General features: G+C 43.6%; 1 protein-coding gene across 2 annotated transcripts in view; it reads right to left on the bottom strand.

The window, feature by feature from the left end:
* Positions 1 to 12,301, bottom strand: part of DNAAF9 (dynein axonemal assembly factor 9) — a 172,294-nt gene extending 159,993 nt beyond the window's left edge. For both annotated transcript variants that reach the window (XM_043885152.1, XM_043885153.1), the window contains exon 1: positions 11,881 to 12,301. In XM_043885152.1, the coding sequence (XP_043741087.1) occupies positions 11,881 to 11,963 (83 nt within the window). In that variant the 5' untranslated portion in view covers positions 11,964 to 12,301. The remainder of the gene's footprint in view (positions 1 to 11,880) is intronic.
* Positions 12,302 to 12,767: the final 466 nt, after the last annotated feature.

Here is a 12,767-nt window from a genome sequence, read left to right as displayed (position 1 = left end):
CAAAGGGCTGTATAGTCATGTACAGATGTGAGAGCTGAACCATAAAGAAGACTGAGCACCAAAGAACTGATGTTATTGAACTGTGGTGCTGGAGAAGACTCTAGAGTCCCCTGGACTGCAAGGAGATCAAATCCTTGCAATTCTAAAGGAAATCAACCCTCAATATTCATTGGAAGGACTGATGCTGAAGCTGAAGCTCCAATACTCTGGCCACCTGATGCAAAGAGTCGACTCACTGGAAAAGATCCTGATGCTGGTAAAGACTGAGGGCAGGAGGAGAAGGGGGCGAGAGAGGATGAGACGGTTGGATGGCATCATCAACACAATGGACATGAGTCTGAGTAAACTCCAGGAGATAGTGAAGGACAGGGAAGCCTTGTGTGCTGCAGTCCATAGCGTGGAAAACAGTCAGACAAGACTTACCTACTGAACAACGAACAACAACAAATTTTCTGCAAGGCAGAGACTAGCATCGCCAGGTTAAGAGGTATCTGCATTTAAAAATTTGATAAATTTTGCTAAAATGTTTTCTTAAAACATCCATCTATAATATACCAGAATACCTGTTTCCCCATAACTTCTAAACCATGTATTACCACTCTTGAACTATTAATGTAATAGTTAGAAGTGTCCTTGTTAGACAGTTATCCCTTGGTATCCATGAAGGATTGATTCCAGGAACCCCTTGGATGCTAAATCTGCAGATGTTCAAGTCCCTTAAATAAAATGGCATAGTATTTACATTATAACCTATGCACATTGTCTGGTATATTTTTTAATAATTTTACTTATTTACTAGTTTTTGGCTCTGCTAGGTCTCCACTGCTGCACAGGAGCTAGTCTTCACTGCAGTGTGTCAGCTTCTCACTGCAGTGGCTTCTCCTGTTGTGGAGCACAAGCTCTAGGGCATGCGGGCTTCAGTAGTTGCAGCACATCAGTTCAATAGTTGCAGTTCCCATGCTCTAGGGCACAGGCTCAATAGCCGTGGTCCACAGGCTCAGTTGCTCTGTGGCATGGCAGATCTTCCTGGACCAGGGAGCAAACCCATGTCTCCTGAATTGACGGGCGGATTCATCATCACTGAGCCACCAAGGAAGCTCCCCCGTATATTTTATATCATCTCTAGATTACTTAACCTAATATAAATGCTATGTGAATGGTTGTAAATACAATGTAAATGGTACATAAATAGTTGCTAGTGTGTGGCAAATTCAAGTTTTGCTTTTTGGAACTTTCTCAAATTAAAAAATATATTTTTGATTTGAGTGGTTGCATCTATGGGTGCAGAACCTGTGGATCTGAAGGGCTGGCTGTACCATTACTTCATTTGGGATTTTTGCAGTTGTTAGTTTCCTTTGTAATCTCATTGTCAAACACCAGGATCATGCTAGCATCCAAGAACAAGTGGGAAAGCTTTCTGAGGTATATAATTCATTCGGCATGCTTTCCATTTTTATCTTTCTTAGTAACATACACTATGCCTCTTCTCTACCACAGCATCCAATCATGAGTCACCCAGGAGCAAGCCAGCCCAGCTAGAGTCCTTTCCAGGAATTTTCTGCTTTAGATGTAGAAGAGAAATGGCCTCTAGGGTCATAGTCCCGGAAGAATGTGGATTTGGGGCTATATGGATAGAGGCAACTATTTTGATAGCAGAGTCCCAGTTCCTGAGGCCCTATTTCTTGCAACCCTTCCTATCTTGTCTCAGTTCAGTTTAGTCGCTCAGTCGCATCTGACTCTTTGTGACCTCATGGACTGCAGCATGCCAGGCCTCCCTGTCCATCACCAACTCTCGGAGTTTACTCAAACTCATCCATTGAGTTGGTGACACCATCCAATCATCTTCCGTCGTCCCCTTCTCCTCTCACCTTCAATCTTTCCCAGCATCAGGGACTTTCCAAATGAGTCAGTTCTTCTCATCAGGTGGCCAAAGTAGTGGAGTTTCAGCTTCAGTGTCACTCCTTCCAATGAATATTCAGGACTGATTTCTTTTTGGATAGACTGGTTGGATCTACTCGCTATCCAGAGGACTCTTAGGAGTCTTCTCCAACACCACAGTTCAAAAGCATCAATACTCTGACGCTCAGCTTTCTTTATAGTCCAACTCTCACATCCACACATGACTACTGAAAAAACCATAGCTTTGATTAGACGGACCTTTGTTGGCAAAGTAACGTCTCTGCTTTTTAATATGCTGTCTAGGTTGGCCATAACTTTTCTTCCAAAGAGCAAGCGTCTTTTAATTTCATGGCTGCAGTCACCATCTACTTGTCTACCTCCCCACTATTCCTTCCAGTCAAGTAGCCAATAACATTTATTTCCTTTTTTACTTTACTCTTTTGAGTTGGGTTTCTGTCACTTGAAACAGAAAGCATTCTTATTACAAAATCAGTATCAGGAAATGTTCAGGATTAAACCATACCAATGTCTATAACTTACTTTGAAGAGCATTAAAATATAGGATGAATTGATGGGTGAATATCAGGATGACTATAAGGCAAACAGAGCAAATAATCTAGGTATGAATATACATGAATGTCCATTGAAAAATTCTTTCAACTTATTTGTATTTACGAACAGTTTTCATGATAAAATATTGGGGGGAAATCAACAACACAAGTTAACACAAGTCATATCAGCATTAATTCAGACTTCAGGCAATGATTACAACGAGCTACTGTAGGACTACTAAGAAAAGGGTTTAAGGTTTAAGAAAGCTAGCCCTGCATTAAAGTGGCAATTATTTATTCTCTCTGTGAAACAGACTTGGAAGAAAGGCAAGAAGGCAGGATGTGTCTCAAGTCAATAAATGTCCTTTCCCACTGAATTCCTTTCTGGAGCAACAACCTGCAATGGAACAAACAAAGCCAACATTACTGCTGTCATGACCAATACATGGTTAAACAGTGACCATAAAGTGACTCAAACTGAAGAAACACACACACACACACGTGAGCATGCACGACTGAGAAATGTGTTGGCATCATCTGACTATTCAGAGACTTGAATTTTCTCCCAGCATTTTTTCATATAGTTCACCAGACCCATTAGTAATTCTAAGCAATATAACTTTCATTCCACATAGCTATTAACATCTGCCTGTGATAGAGACAGTTTCCTAATCCATATGCATTCTCCCGTTCTTTTTTTACTAATAGTATTCCAACTTGGAGCAACAATAGGCACAGCTTCTCTACTTCTAGACCTGACCAATGAGTCTTGCAAAAGCCATCAGGTGGAGGCTCCTGGGAAAGCTTTCTGAAGAGAAGGAACTGACACAACTAGGAAAGCTGCCTTCTTGCCTGATAGATCTGATAGCTGGAGCTCCTGCAGTCATTCTGTGACCCTGGAGTTATAGAAAAAACAGAATCCATTTGCTAAATACAGACACAGAAGACGCTGGTTCCCTGAAGACTTCATACTGGGAGTAGCCTGCCCTCCTCCAGACAGATATCTTTTGCAAGAGAGACTAAACCTCAAAGTTAAGTCATTATTGTTAACTATCTTTTACCAGCTGCCAAATACAGTTCCTAATAGGTCCTGATAGGATTGATGCTTTTGAACTGTGGTGTTGGAGAAGAGTCTTGAGAGTCCCTTGGACTGCAAGGAGATCAAACCAGTCAACCCTGAAGGAAATCAGTCCTGAATATTCATTGGAAGGACTGATGCTGAAGCTGAAGCTTTAATACTTTGGCCACCTGATGCAAAGAGCTGACTCACTGGAAAAGGCCCTGATGCTGAGAAAGACAGAAGGCAGGAGGAGAAGGGGATGACGGAGGACTAGAGGTTGCATGGCATCACCGACTCAATGGACATGAGTGTAAACAGCAAGCTCTGGGAGATGATGAAGGACAGGAAAGCCTGGCGTGCTTCAGTCCATGAAATCATAAAGAGTCGGACACGACTGAGTGACTGAACAACAGACAGGTCACCTTATCTAAAATGGTTAAAACTTGCACCCAACTGGAATTCATGTCTAGACCCATTTCACAAATTGGGGTATATAAGACTCTCTACAAACTAAATATAAGAACTTCAGAAAATGCTACCCACCACAAATGGAAAAATGGTATCTCAACGTCTATCAGTACACTCCACTGAAAGAATATATTGTTTTCCTTTTCTCCATCCTTCTCTGAGCATTTCCACACACAATCTGCTCTTTGGAAAGTCAGTTCACAGGTCTTCATTCAGAAGGCATCCATAATTACTTTCCCGCATTTCTTTGACTATTAAAAGCACACCAAAACATAAATGCAATGTTGAGTCCTGACATGAATCTTGGAATAGAAAAAAGACAATAGTGGAAAAACTGGGCAAATCCAAATGAAGTTTGGAGTAATAAACTCCAAGTAAACAAAAATTTACTTAGTAAACTAATATGAAATACAAATATTAATTTCTTAGCTCTGATAAATGCACCATGTCAACATTAGAGGAAGCAGGTCATATAGGAACACTATACACCATATTTGCAACTCGCCTATAAATATTATTTCAAATAAGAAGCTTAAAACAAAAAACAGGCCAAATTAGCTAACTTTCCCTCAAACCAGGGTTCAAAATCACAGATGTTGTTTAGTCACTAAGTCACGTCTAACTCTTTTGTGATCCCAGGGATTATAGCCTGCCAGGCTCCTCCTCTGTCCATGGGATTTTTCCAGGCAAGAATACTGAAGTGGGTTGCCATTTCCTTCTCCAGGGGATTTTCCTGAACCAAGCATCAAACCCACATCTCCTGCACTGGCAGGCAGATTCTTTACCACTGAGCCACCAATGAAGCCCCAAATTACAGATAACAGTTTTAAATACCCAAGTCACGAACTGCTTTTTTTTTTCTTCTTAATTTCAGGGCAAAACAACAATATGTAAGCTGTGGAACTCTTGAGGGCATCTGCATCTCATTTACTCCCCATCTCCAAAAATCAGACCATCACAGAAGAGCCCAAGAGCTAGGAAATACTGTTAAAATACTACGCACTATTGATGCAACAACACAGACTTCTCAAACATATGTGAAAATAAGCAGACAGAGGCTTGCTTTTCAAAATGTCGCTTTTACCAAAGACCTACCCGTTTTCAGTAACTGAAAGAAATTTGAAGAGGGTTTTTGCTTTTATGAAAAAAAGATGAAAAACAAAGATAGCCACCATCTGTTTTACAGTGGAGCAATGAGAGTGGCACTGCCAAGATCGTTCCTGGTAACTACACTCAGCGTCTCAGCAACAGCTTTGAACCGTGTCTGTGAGCATCTCTGCTTTATCCTGATTTATTCTGTGCCTCTCTTAGTAAGATGTGTTTTAAAGTAATTGTTTCTTCACTTTATGCCATTTCAGTTTACAAGGTTTTCCTGGGAAGGCCCTATTTTCTAAGAACTGGGTGAAATCCATACATAGTCCTCCACCCTTGGTTCAGAAATAAGGTCATAAGAAAATAAGTAAGCAAACCCTTTTTATTTCTATAAGCACCAAACCAAGCCTCCCTGGCCAGCATCCCAGTAAGTACACTGAAGGTGAAACTTCACATCTTCATACATACAAGGTCACATCTTGCTCTGCATTTTGAGTTCTCCTAAGGCAGGACAGTGAAAAATTTTATTTTCTTGGGCTCCAAAATCACTGAGGATGGTGAGTGCAGCCACGAAATTAAAAGATGCTGGCTCCTTGGAAGAAAAGCTATGACAAACCTAGTCAGCATACTAAAAAGCAGAAACGTTACTTTGCTGACAAAGGTCGGTATAGTCAAAGCAATGGTTTTTCCAGTAGTCATGTAGAGATGTCAGAATTGGACCATAAAGAAGGATGAGCATCGAAGAACTGATGCTTTCAAACTGCAGTGCTGGAGAAGACTCTTTGAGAGTCCGTTAGGCTGCAAGGAGATCAAATCAGTTAATCCTAAAGGAAATCAATCCTAAAAAAAAAAAAAAAATCCTAAAGGAAATCAATCCTGAATATCCATTGGAAGGACTGAGCTGAAGCTGAAGCTCCAATACTTTGGCCACCTGATGCAAAGAGCCGACTCACTGGAAAAGATCCCGATGCTGGGAAAGATAAGAAGGCAGGAGGAGGAGGAGATGACAGAGGATGAGATGGTTGGATGGCATCACCATCACCAATGGACATAAGTCTGAGCAAGCTCTGGGAGATGGTGAAGGCTGGTATGTTGCAGTCCATGATGTTGCAAAAAGTTGGACACAACTGTCCATACAAATGGACAATTACTATTTCTGTAGATCTGTAAACCCAAAAGAGAACCATGGGTACTGGCCAAAAAACATCACCTGAAGAGATAATCTGCCTCCGTGAGGCTTTACTTAAGCCCTCTCAGTAGAACATCACTATGGTTAACCACTTTCCCACCATTTAGCTTACAACTGAGAGTCTTCATTCTCTGAACACCCACAGTCCACAGTTTCACCTATAATTATTCTCTATTCATTCAACAAACAATTAGTGCAAGCAGTGTTTCACAACAGCTAACAACAGCAGTTCACATTTACTAAGTACTGACGATGTGCCAGATACTGACCTAAGCACTAGGGCAAGCAATGTGGGAAATGGCAACAAAAAAATGGTCCCAACTCTTTGGTAATTTCCAGGAGCCAACAAAGAAGGCCCTTCCTTATGAGCCCTTTAACAAGAAAGAAATCTCACCTATACATGGTATAGAACTCCAGCACAGGAGCTCCCTGGTCAGACTTTTTGCTAAAGGACACCCTATTCAGTGACTCAAAAAGGGTGCATGGAAAGTCAAACTATGAGATCCTGCATGTGTGAAATGTTTTTATCCCTGCCTCACCTGCCTGAGAATTTGGTTGGATACAGAATTCTGAGTGGGAATCTATTTTCTTTTAGTAAGCACTATTTGCTCCATTATCCTCTAGCGTCCAATCTTATGATTCCTGACTCTATGTGATTTGTAGATATCCTTTTCTCTTTATAGTGCTCAAAAATTTCATGATGCTGTGCCACACATGCATATTTTAAAATTAATTGTGCTGGATTTTTGGAGGGTTGTTTCAATCTGGAAACACAGGCTTTTTGAGAAACTGTATTTTATACTGGATGATTTCTTCATCCCAACAAATAATAACCACTCACTATCCCTTCTTGTTACAGACATCTACAGTAGGTCACTCAGTCCTCCGCATTCCCTCAAGATTTTGGCTTCTGGATCATTGTCTCTTTGCTATTATTACTCCCAACTTAACTCATGATGATCTCAATATGCACTGATCTTCTACTATCCTTACCTCCCAGTTCTTTTACTCCTATCTTCCAAAGATGTCCTCTATCCCAGGGGTCCCCAACCCCTGGGTCACAAACCAGTACTGGTCTATGGCTTGTTAGGAACCAGGCTGCACAGCAAGAGATGAGTCGTGACCAAGTGAAGCCTCCTGTGTATTAACAGCCACTCTCCATTGCTAGCATTACTGGAGCTCGAAACCTACTGCACTTGAATCATTCCAAAACCATTCTCCCCACCCCCAACTCTGGTCTTCTATGAAACCAGTTCCTGGTGCCAAAAAGACTGGAGACCACTGCTCTATCCTACCTCAGCCACTCCCTCCCCCACTGCCCACATCCAAGGAGCTTAATACATCTTAAGGTAAAACATTCAACATGGTAACTGGGTCTCATCTTAAATTTAACCAAATGGGCACTGGTGATATCCGGCAATCCAAAAATATTTCCTTATTTATCTCATTTCCCCCCACTCTCCTGGATGAATTTCACACCTGTTTTCTCCTCAAACTTCCAACACCTACCTCTCTCACTCTTCATTTTTAGCTGAAGACCTTTCTTTTTAACTGAGAATATGAAGTAATAAGAAGAGAAATTTCACTCTGTCCCACTACCAAGCTAACAATGCACCAGTACTTGGGTCAGTATAATCACCACAGATGAACCGTTGTCCACGTATCTATCTAGCTTGAGGCCAACATATCCATTTATATAACCTAGACTCCATTTCCTCTCTCTACTCAAGGACTTTACCCCTGCATTTGTCCCTTCTCTCTCTTAATCATCAATTTGTCTCTCTGTACTCCAACATCCTGTTAACTTACAAACATGCTATCTGCCCACCTAAAAACAAAAAGAATTCTAACATTTTCATGCTCCTCCAGCCACAGCCCTATTACTCTGCCCTCCCTTAGAACAATCCTTGAAATAGCATCACTATAACTTTTTATACTCACTGTCTTCAATTCCTCTCTTAGTTTCTACTGAATCCACTACACCAAAACTGTTCTTGTCAAGGTCATCAATGACCACCGTATTACCAAATCTAATTGTCTATTCTAACATTTATCATTAGACCATGACTGTCCTTGATTCTTCCTTTATCTCAGGAGGTAGGAATCCATTTTCCCTCAAAATCTGGAAGACATTGGTACACTGTCTTTTCTACACAGGAAAGCCCAAAGTTTTGACGCTGGTCCTCTATCTATATTTACTCCCTGGGTTTCTATCCAGTCTTATAAGCTTAAAAAAAACTTGGAGTCATCAGTAATATGAGTGGTAGTTCCAATCTCTCTTCTGAACTCCAGACTAATATATCCAACTGCTAATGCAGTATCTCCACTTTGATGTCAATTAGGAAACTCAAAATGAACAAAGCCAAAATTGAACCCTTTTTCCACAGGCCTACTCTTATTCCAGTGTTTCCAATATTAGTAACTGGCAACTCCATTCTTCCTACTGCTAAGTCTCAAAACTGCCTTTGCCTTCTAACATTATTGTTCCCTCAGCCCTATTTCATCCCCAAGACTTACTTCTCACCTCTCTGTATTATGATTTTTACTGTTTTTCTCTCTTTCCACTTACAAAAAAGCTCTTGGAGGGCAGAGACCTGCCTTATCTGTCTGAATTCACAACATCCAGCACAGTGTATGTTGGAATTTGCATAAAGAAACAGTGAAATTTAAACTGTTAAACAAGTCCAAAGCAGGATCAGATTCCTCTGCAGGAAAAGATCTTAAGTACGAAAGCATATTTCAGCTATTTCCATTGGTTCCTTAGTACAAACAAAGATAGTTATTTTGTTGGTAAAGAGTCCGCCTGCAATGCAGGAGACCCACGTTCCATTCCTGGGTCGGTAAGATTTGCTGGAAAAGGGATAGGCTAACCACTCCGGTATTTTTGGGCTTCCCTTGTGGTGAGCTGGTAAAAAATCCACCTCCAATGCAGGAGACCTGGATTTGATCCCTGGGTTGGGAAGATCCCCTGGAGAAGGGAAAGGCTACCCACTCCAGTATTCTGGCCTGGAGAATTCCACAGACTGTATAGTCAAACACGACTGAGCGACTTTCACTTCAGTTATTTTAATAACTCCAAAATCTCAGTGGCTTGAAAATAGGCTTATTTCTTGCTCAGTCTACATGTCAAAGATAGATCATCTGGAAGCTAGTTGGTTCCCAAATTGAGACTAGTCACCATCTGGAGCACACAATCACCAGAAGAGGGAAAGAGAGTGGCAAGTTACACACCAGAAGCTTTTACCATGAAGGGATACACATCATTCCTGTGCACATTTCACTAACCAAAAGCAACGAACAAGGCCCTACCCAACTTCAAGGAGGCAAGCAAGTACAAGTGTACCACGTGCCCAGGAGACAGAAACCCAAGATATTTGATGGACAGCACGGATTACTACCATGAGTAGCTTCCAGATCTAAGTAACAATATTTTAACTTATGATCTCTATTCCTAGCCTGTGAAGATTAACTCCATTGCTAGAAAAGTGCCACTCACTTGCAAAGTACCATCTAGGGGTCTTTAGGAATGTAACTTCACCAGTCAGGCCTGCCTTTTTAATCACTCAGGAGTCGGAGTGTAGCAAAGAAGCCCAAATATGGATGATAGCAAAGTACTGAGAACAAACCTGGTAGGAACATTCAGTGTCATAATCAGGGAAAGGCTTGACTGAATGAATAAGAAAAGTATGTTCAGTTAAAAACAGCAGGGAAAGCAGGGAAACTTTCATCAAATTTCTTTTACCAGAGGTATACAACCACCAGGCCTTGAGGTTCCTGGTACTATCCTTGTCTGAACACTAACAAGTTTCACTCAAACCACATGGCAGAAAATTCGAAATTTGAATATGATTAGTAAAGTTAGCGAACATTAATGTTTTTTAACAAAAGAAACACTACTTACCAAAAAAAAAAAAGCATGCTGCCATGCTACTAGAAGCAAGGAAGGAAGCAGTTATTTCAGAGGTGGATTTTACTGGGAAGCTCTTTTTTCCTTAAAAGACTCCAGACTTCAAAGCTCAAGATGATAGGAACAAATCCCAAGTCTACAAAAGCCTTGGATTTGAAGGGTGGCTGCCCAAGTTCTAAGTACCCAGTGCAGTTTCTATTGTATTCAACATTCAAATACTTTGTAACAGTGAAACTGGCTGCCAGAAACGTTAAAACAGACTGGAGATGGTTACCATAAGCAGCTAAACAATTGGAACCGTAAAGGCCAGTGGAATTCCACTGAAGAGCAGAAGAGGAATCCAAATATGTCACCTGTCACCAGCCAAATCAGAAGCAATTAGGACTCCCAAATGAAACCAAGGGTATCTAGTCCCGCCTCCTCTATCCTTTATTCAACAAACATGTGTTAGTAGCTGGGGTGGAAGAAGGAATGTCAGTAAGTATGAGAAGAACATGATTCTACGATTTAGCTCTTATTCGTCACGAATCTGGTGGAGCTAAAACAAACAAACAAAAAACCATAACAAAGGGATAAAAAAATTTTCGAGCAAAAATTTTAAAATACAATGCCTTAAATCCCATAATAAAGATATAGGAAAGACTGTTTTCACAGGTAAGTTGAAAACCTTCTTTCAAAGGAACGCTATATTTGCTAAAGAGCTAGAATCGGGGGAAAAAGCAAACAAAACAAACAAAAACCCTCTTCTTGTTTATTGACAATTTAGTAGAACCAAAGCCCATTTCTCTCTCTTCCTCCTTTCTTCTCAACGGTCTCTGCCACAACCTCTCCGTTATTCCATCATCCACACTTCGCTGGCGGCCCCAACCCAGTTCCATCACACACGATACCAAGACTATCAAGGTCAGTCCGAAAGGCACACGGAGCAGAGAGTAGAAATAAACCTTCATATACAGAAAGGGGGTGGGGACCCTCCCTAGACTGAGGCACCCCGAGGCCTTTATCTCTAGGTTCTGTGGCCTGGGGTCCGCAGCTTTCGGGGATTCTGACCCCCTTTCCCTACGCAGTTCGTTTTTACCTCCTGCGCCCCTAATGACCTCCACCTCTCCTCAATCTGAGCTCCTCATCATGGAGTGAGGCAGCGACTCAGGACAGGGCAGGGGGAAGTGCGGAAACGCTCAGTATGGAAGATGCGGTCCGGGTGGGTGTTTATGTAGGGGGAGCGAGGGGGCGGGCGCAATGCAGAGGAAAGGTTCTAAACGAGACCCGCTCCTTCAGGGGAGCAAGACAGGTCAGCCATTTCTAGGTAGACCAATATGGGGTTCTATACAGGGGAGCTATTGTGAGGGGACGTCTCCAATGATGGCCATTTCTGGGAGAAATATTCTCCGGGGAAGGCAAGTGAGTTAATCAGCCACTGTGCAGGTCCTCGATAAGTGAATCTTTTCAGGGGAAAATGTTCTGTGGGGGTGGGGATGTCACAGCAAGGGGGGGTCTTCACAGGGGATCCGTTGTGGGGTTGTCGACAAGGAAGCCATTGTGGGAGCTTCGGCACCAGGCGCCGTTCCTCGGGAAACGTTCCTCAGGAAACTGTTCAGGGAAAAACCGACCGCTAGGAAGCCATATCGGACCACGCCCTTCGGCGAGCGGCGTCGCCAGACCCCAACAGCCCGCAACCCCTTGCCCTCCCCTTTGAGGCCTCGTCCCCCTGTACCTGACGGAGGGCGACCCTCGGCCAGAGCCGCCGAGGGAGCGCGCCCGGGTCAGCCCCACCCGGTGCGGCGGATACGCGTCCATTGCAGTCGACAGTGGACGAGGACCGAACCGCTGCGAGGGTCGCTCAAGCCTGAGGGGCGGCTTCAGGCCCACTTCTGCTAGGCGGGGCGGCTGGGCGTGCCGGGTGGGCGGGGGGCGCAGCGTGCAGGAGCACGGCGGGGGCGGAGCCCGAAGAGCGCAAAGGCGCGGATGTGGGCGTCTGCGGTGGGTGGGGGGCGGACACAGGGCCGCAGGGCTGAGTCGTCCTTAAGCTTCGAGGCGGTTGTCCAGAGTTAAGGCTACCACGCCGCCGCTGTGCCCTGTCTTCGGGCCCCGCATCGTGGAGTCGGACTCTGCGGCGCTGCCAGCCACGCACACAGGCGCTCCCGGGGGCGGAGCCTCGTTCCGCCCCGCCCCACTCAGCCGCCTACGGCCTCCAGCAAAACCTTCAGAAGCTGCGGCACCTCGCCGGCGCGGGGGCAGACTCGTTTGCCTGGGTGCTCGGATCTCGTACCCCGGTCTCCCAGGAGGGTACCTTGCTGCGGTTTCTACACCCGCTGCTAATCAACTACGCATCCTCCCTTCAAACATTCAGCCGATTTCTAGCCGACCTCGGGTTAGCAATGCGCGTCTAGCCTTGCACAGACGTTAGGGGCTCACAGGGGCCCAGAGGGATCCCTGCCTTTTACAGTTCAGATTCTAAGTCGACCCGTTTCCGGCTTCAGGGCCATGTGTAAGAAAGCAAATCCCACCGAGCCTCAGTCTTCTGTATAATTGACAGTTTCCAGGCATCATATATATAGGATATATTTAATGATTTTGTCCTGCGTCATATATTGACTTTTC

The sequence above is a fragment of the Cervus elaphus genome, chromosome 23 (genome assembly GCF_910594005.1).
Source record: "Cervus elaphus chromosome 23, mCerEla1.1, whole genome shotgun sequence".
In the NCBI taxonomy this organism is placed as follows: Eukaryota; Metazoa; Chordata; class Mammalia; order Artiodactyla; family Cervidae; genus Cervus; species Cervus elaphus.
The sequence above is the reverse complement of the archived record's forward strand: the minus strand, read 5'-3'. Positions and strand labels throughout refer to the sequence as shown.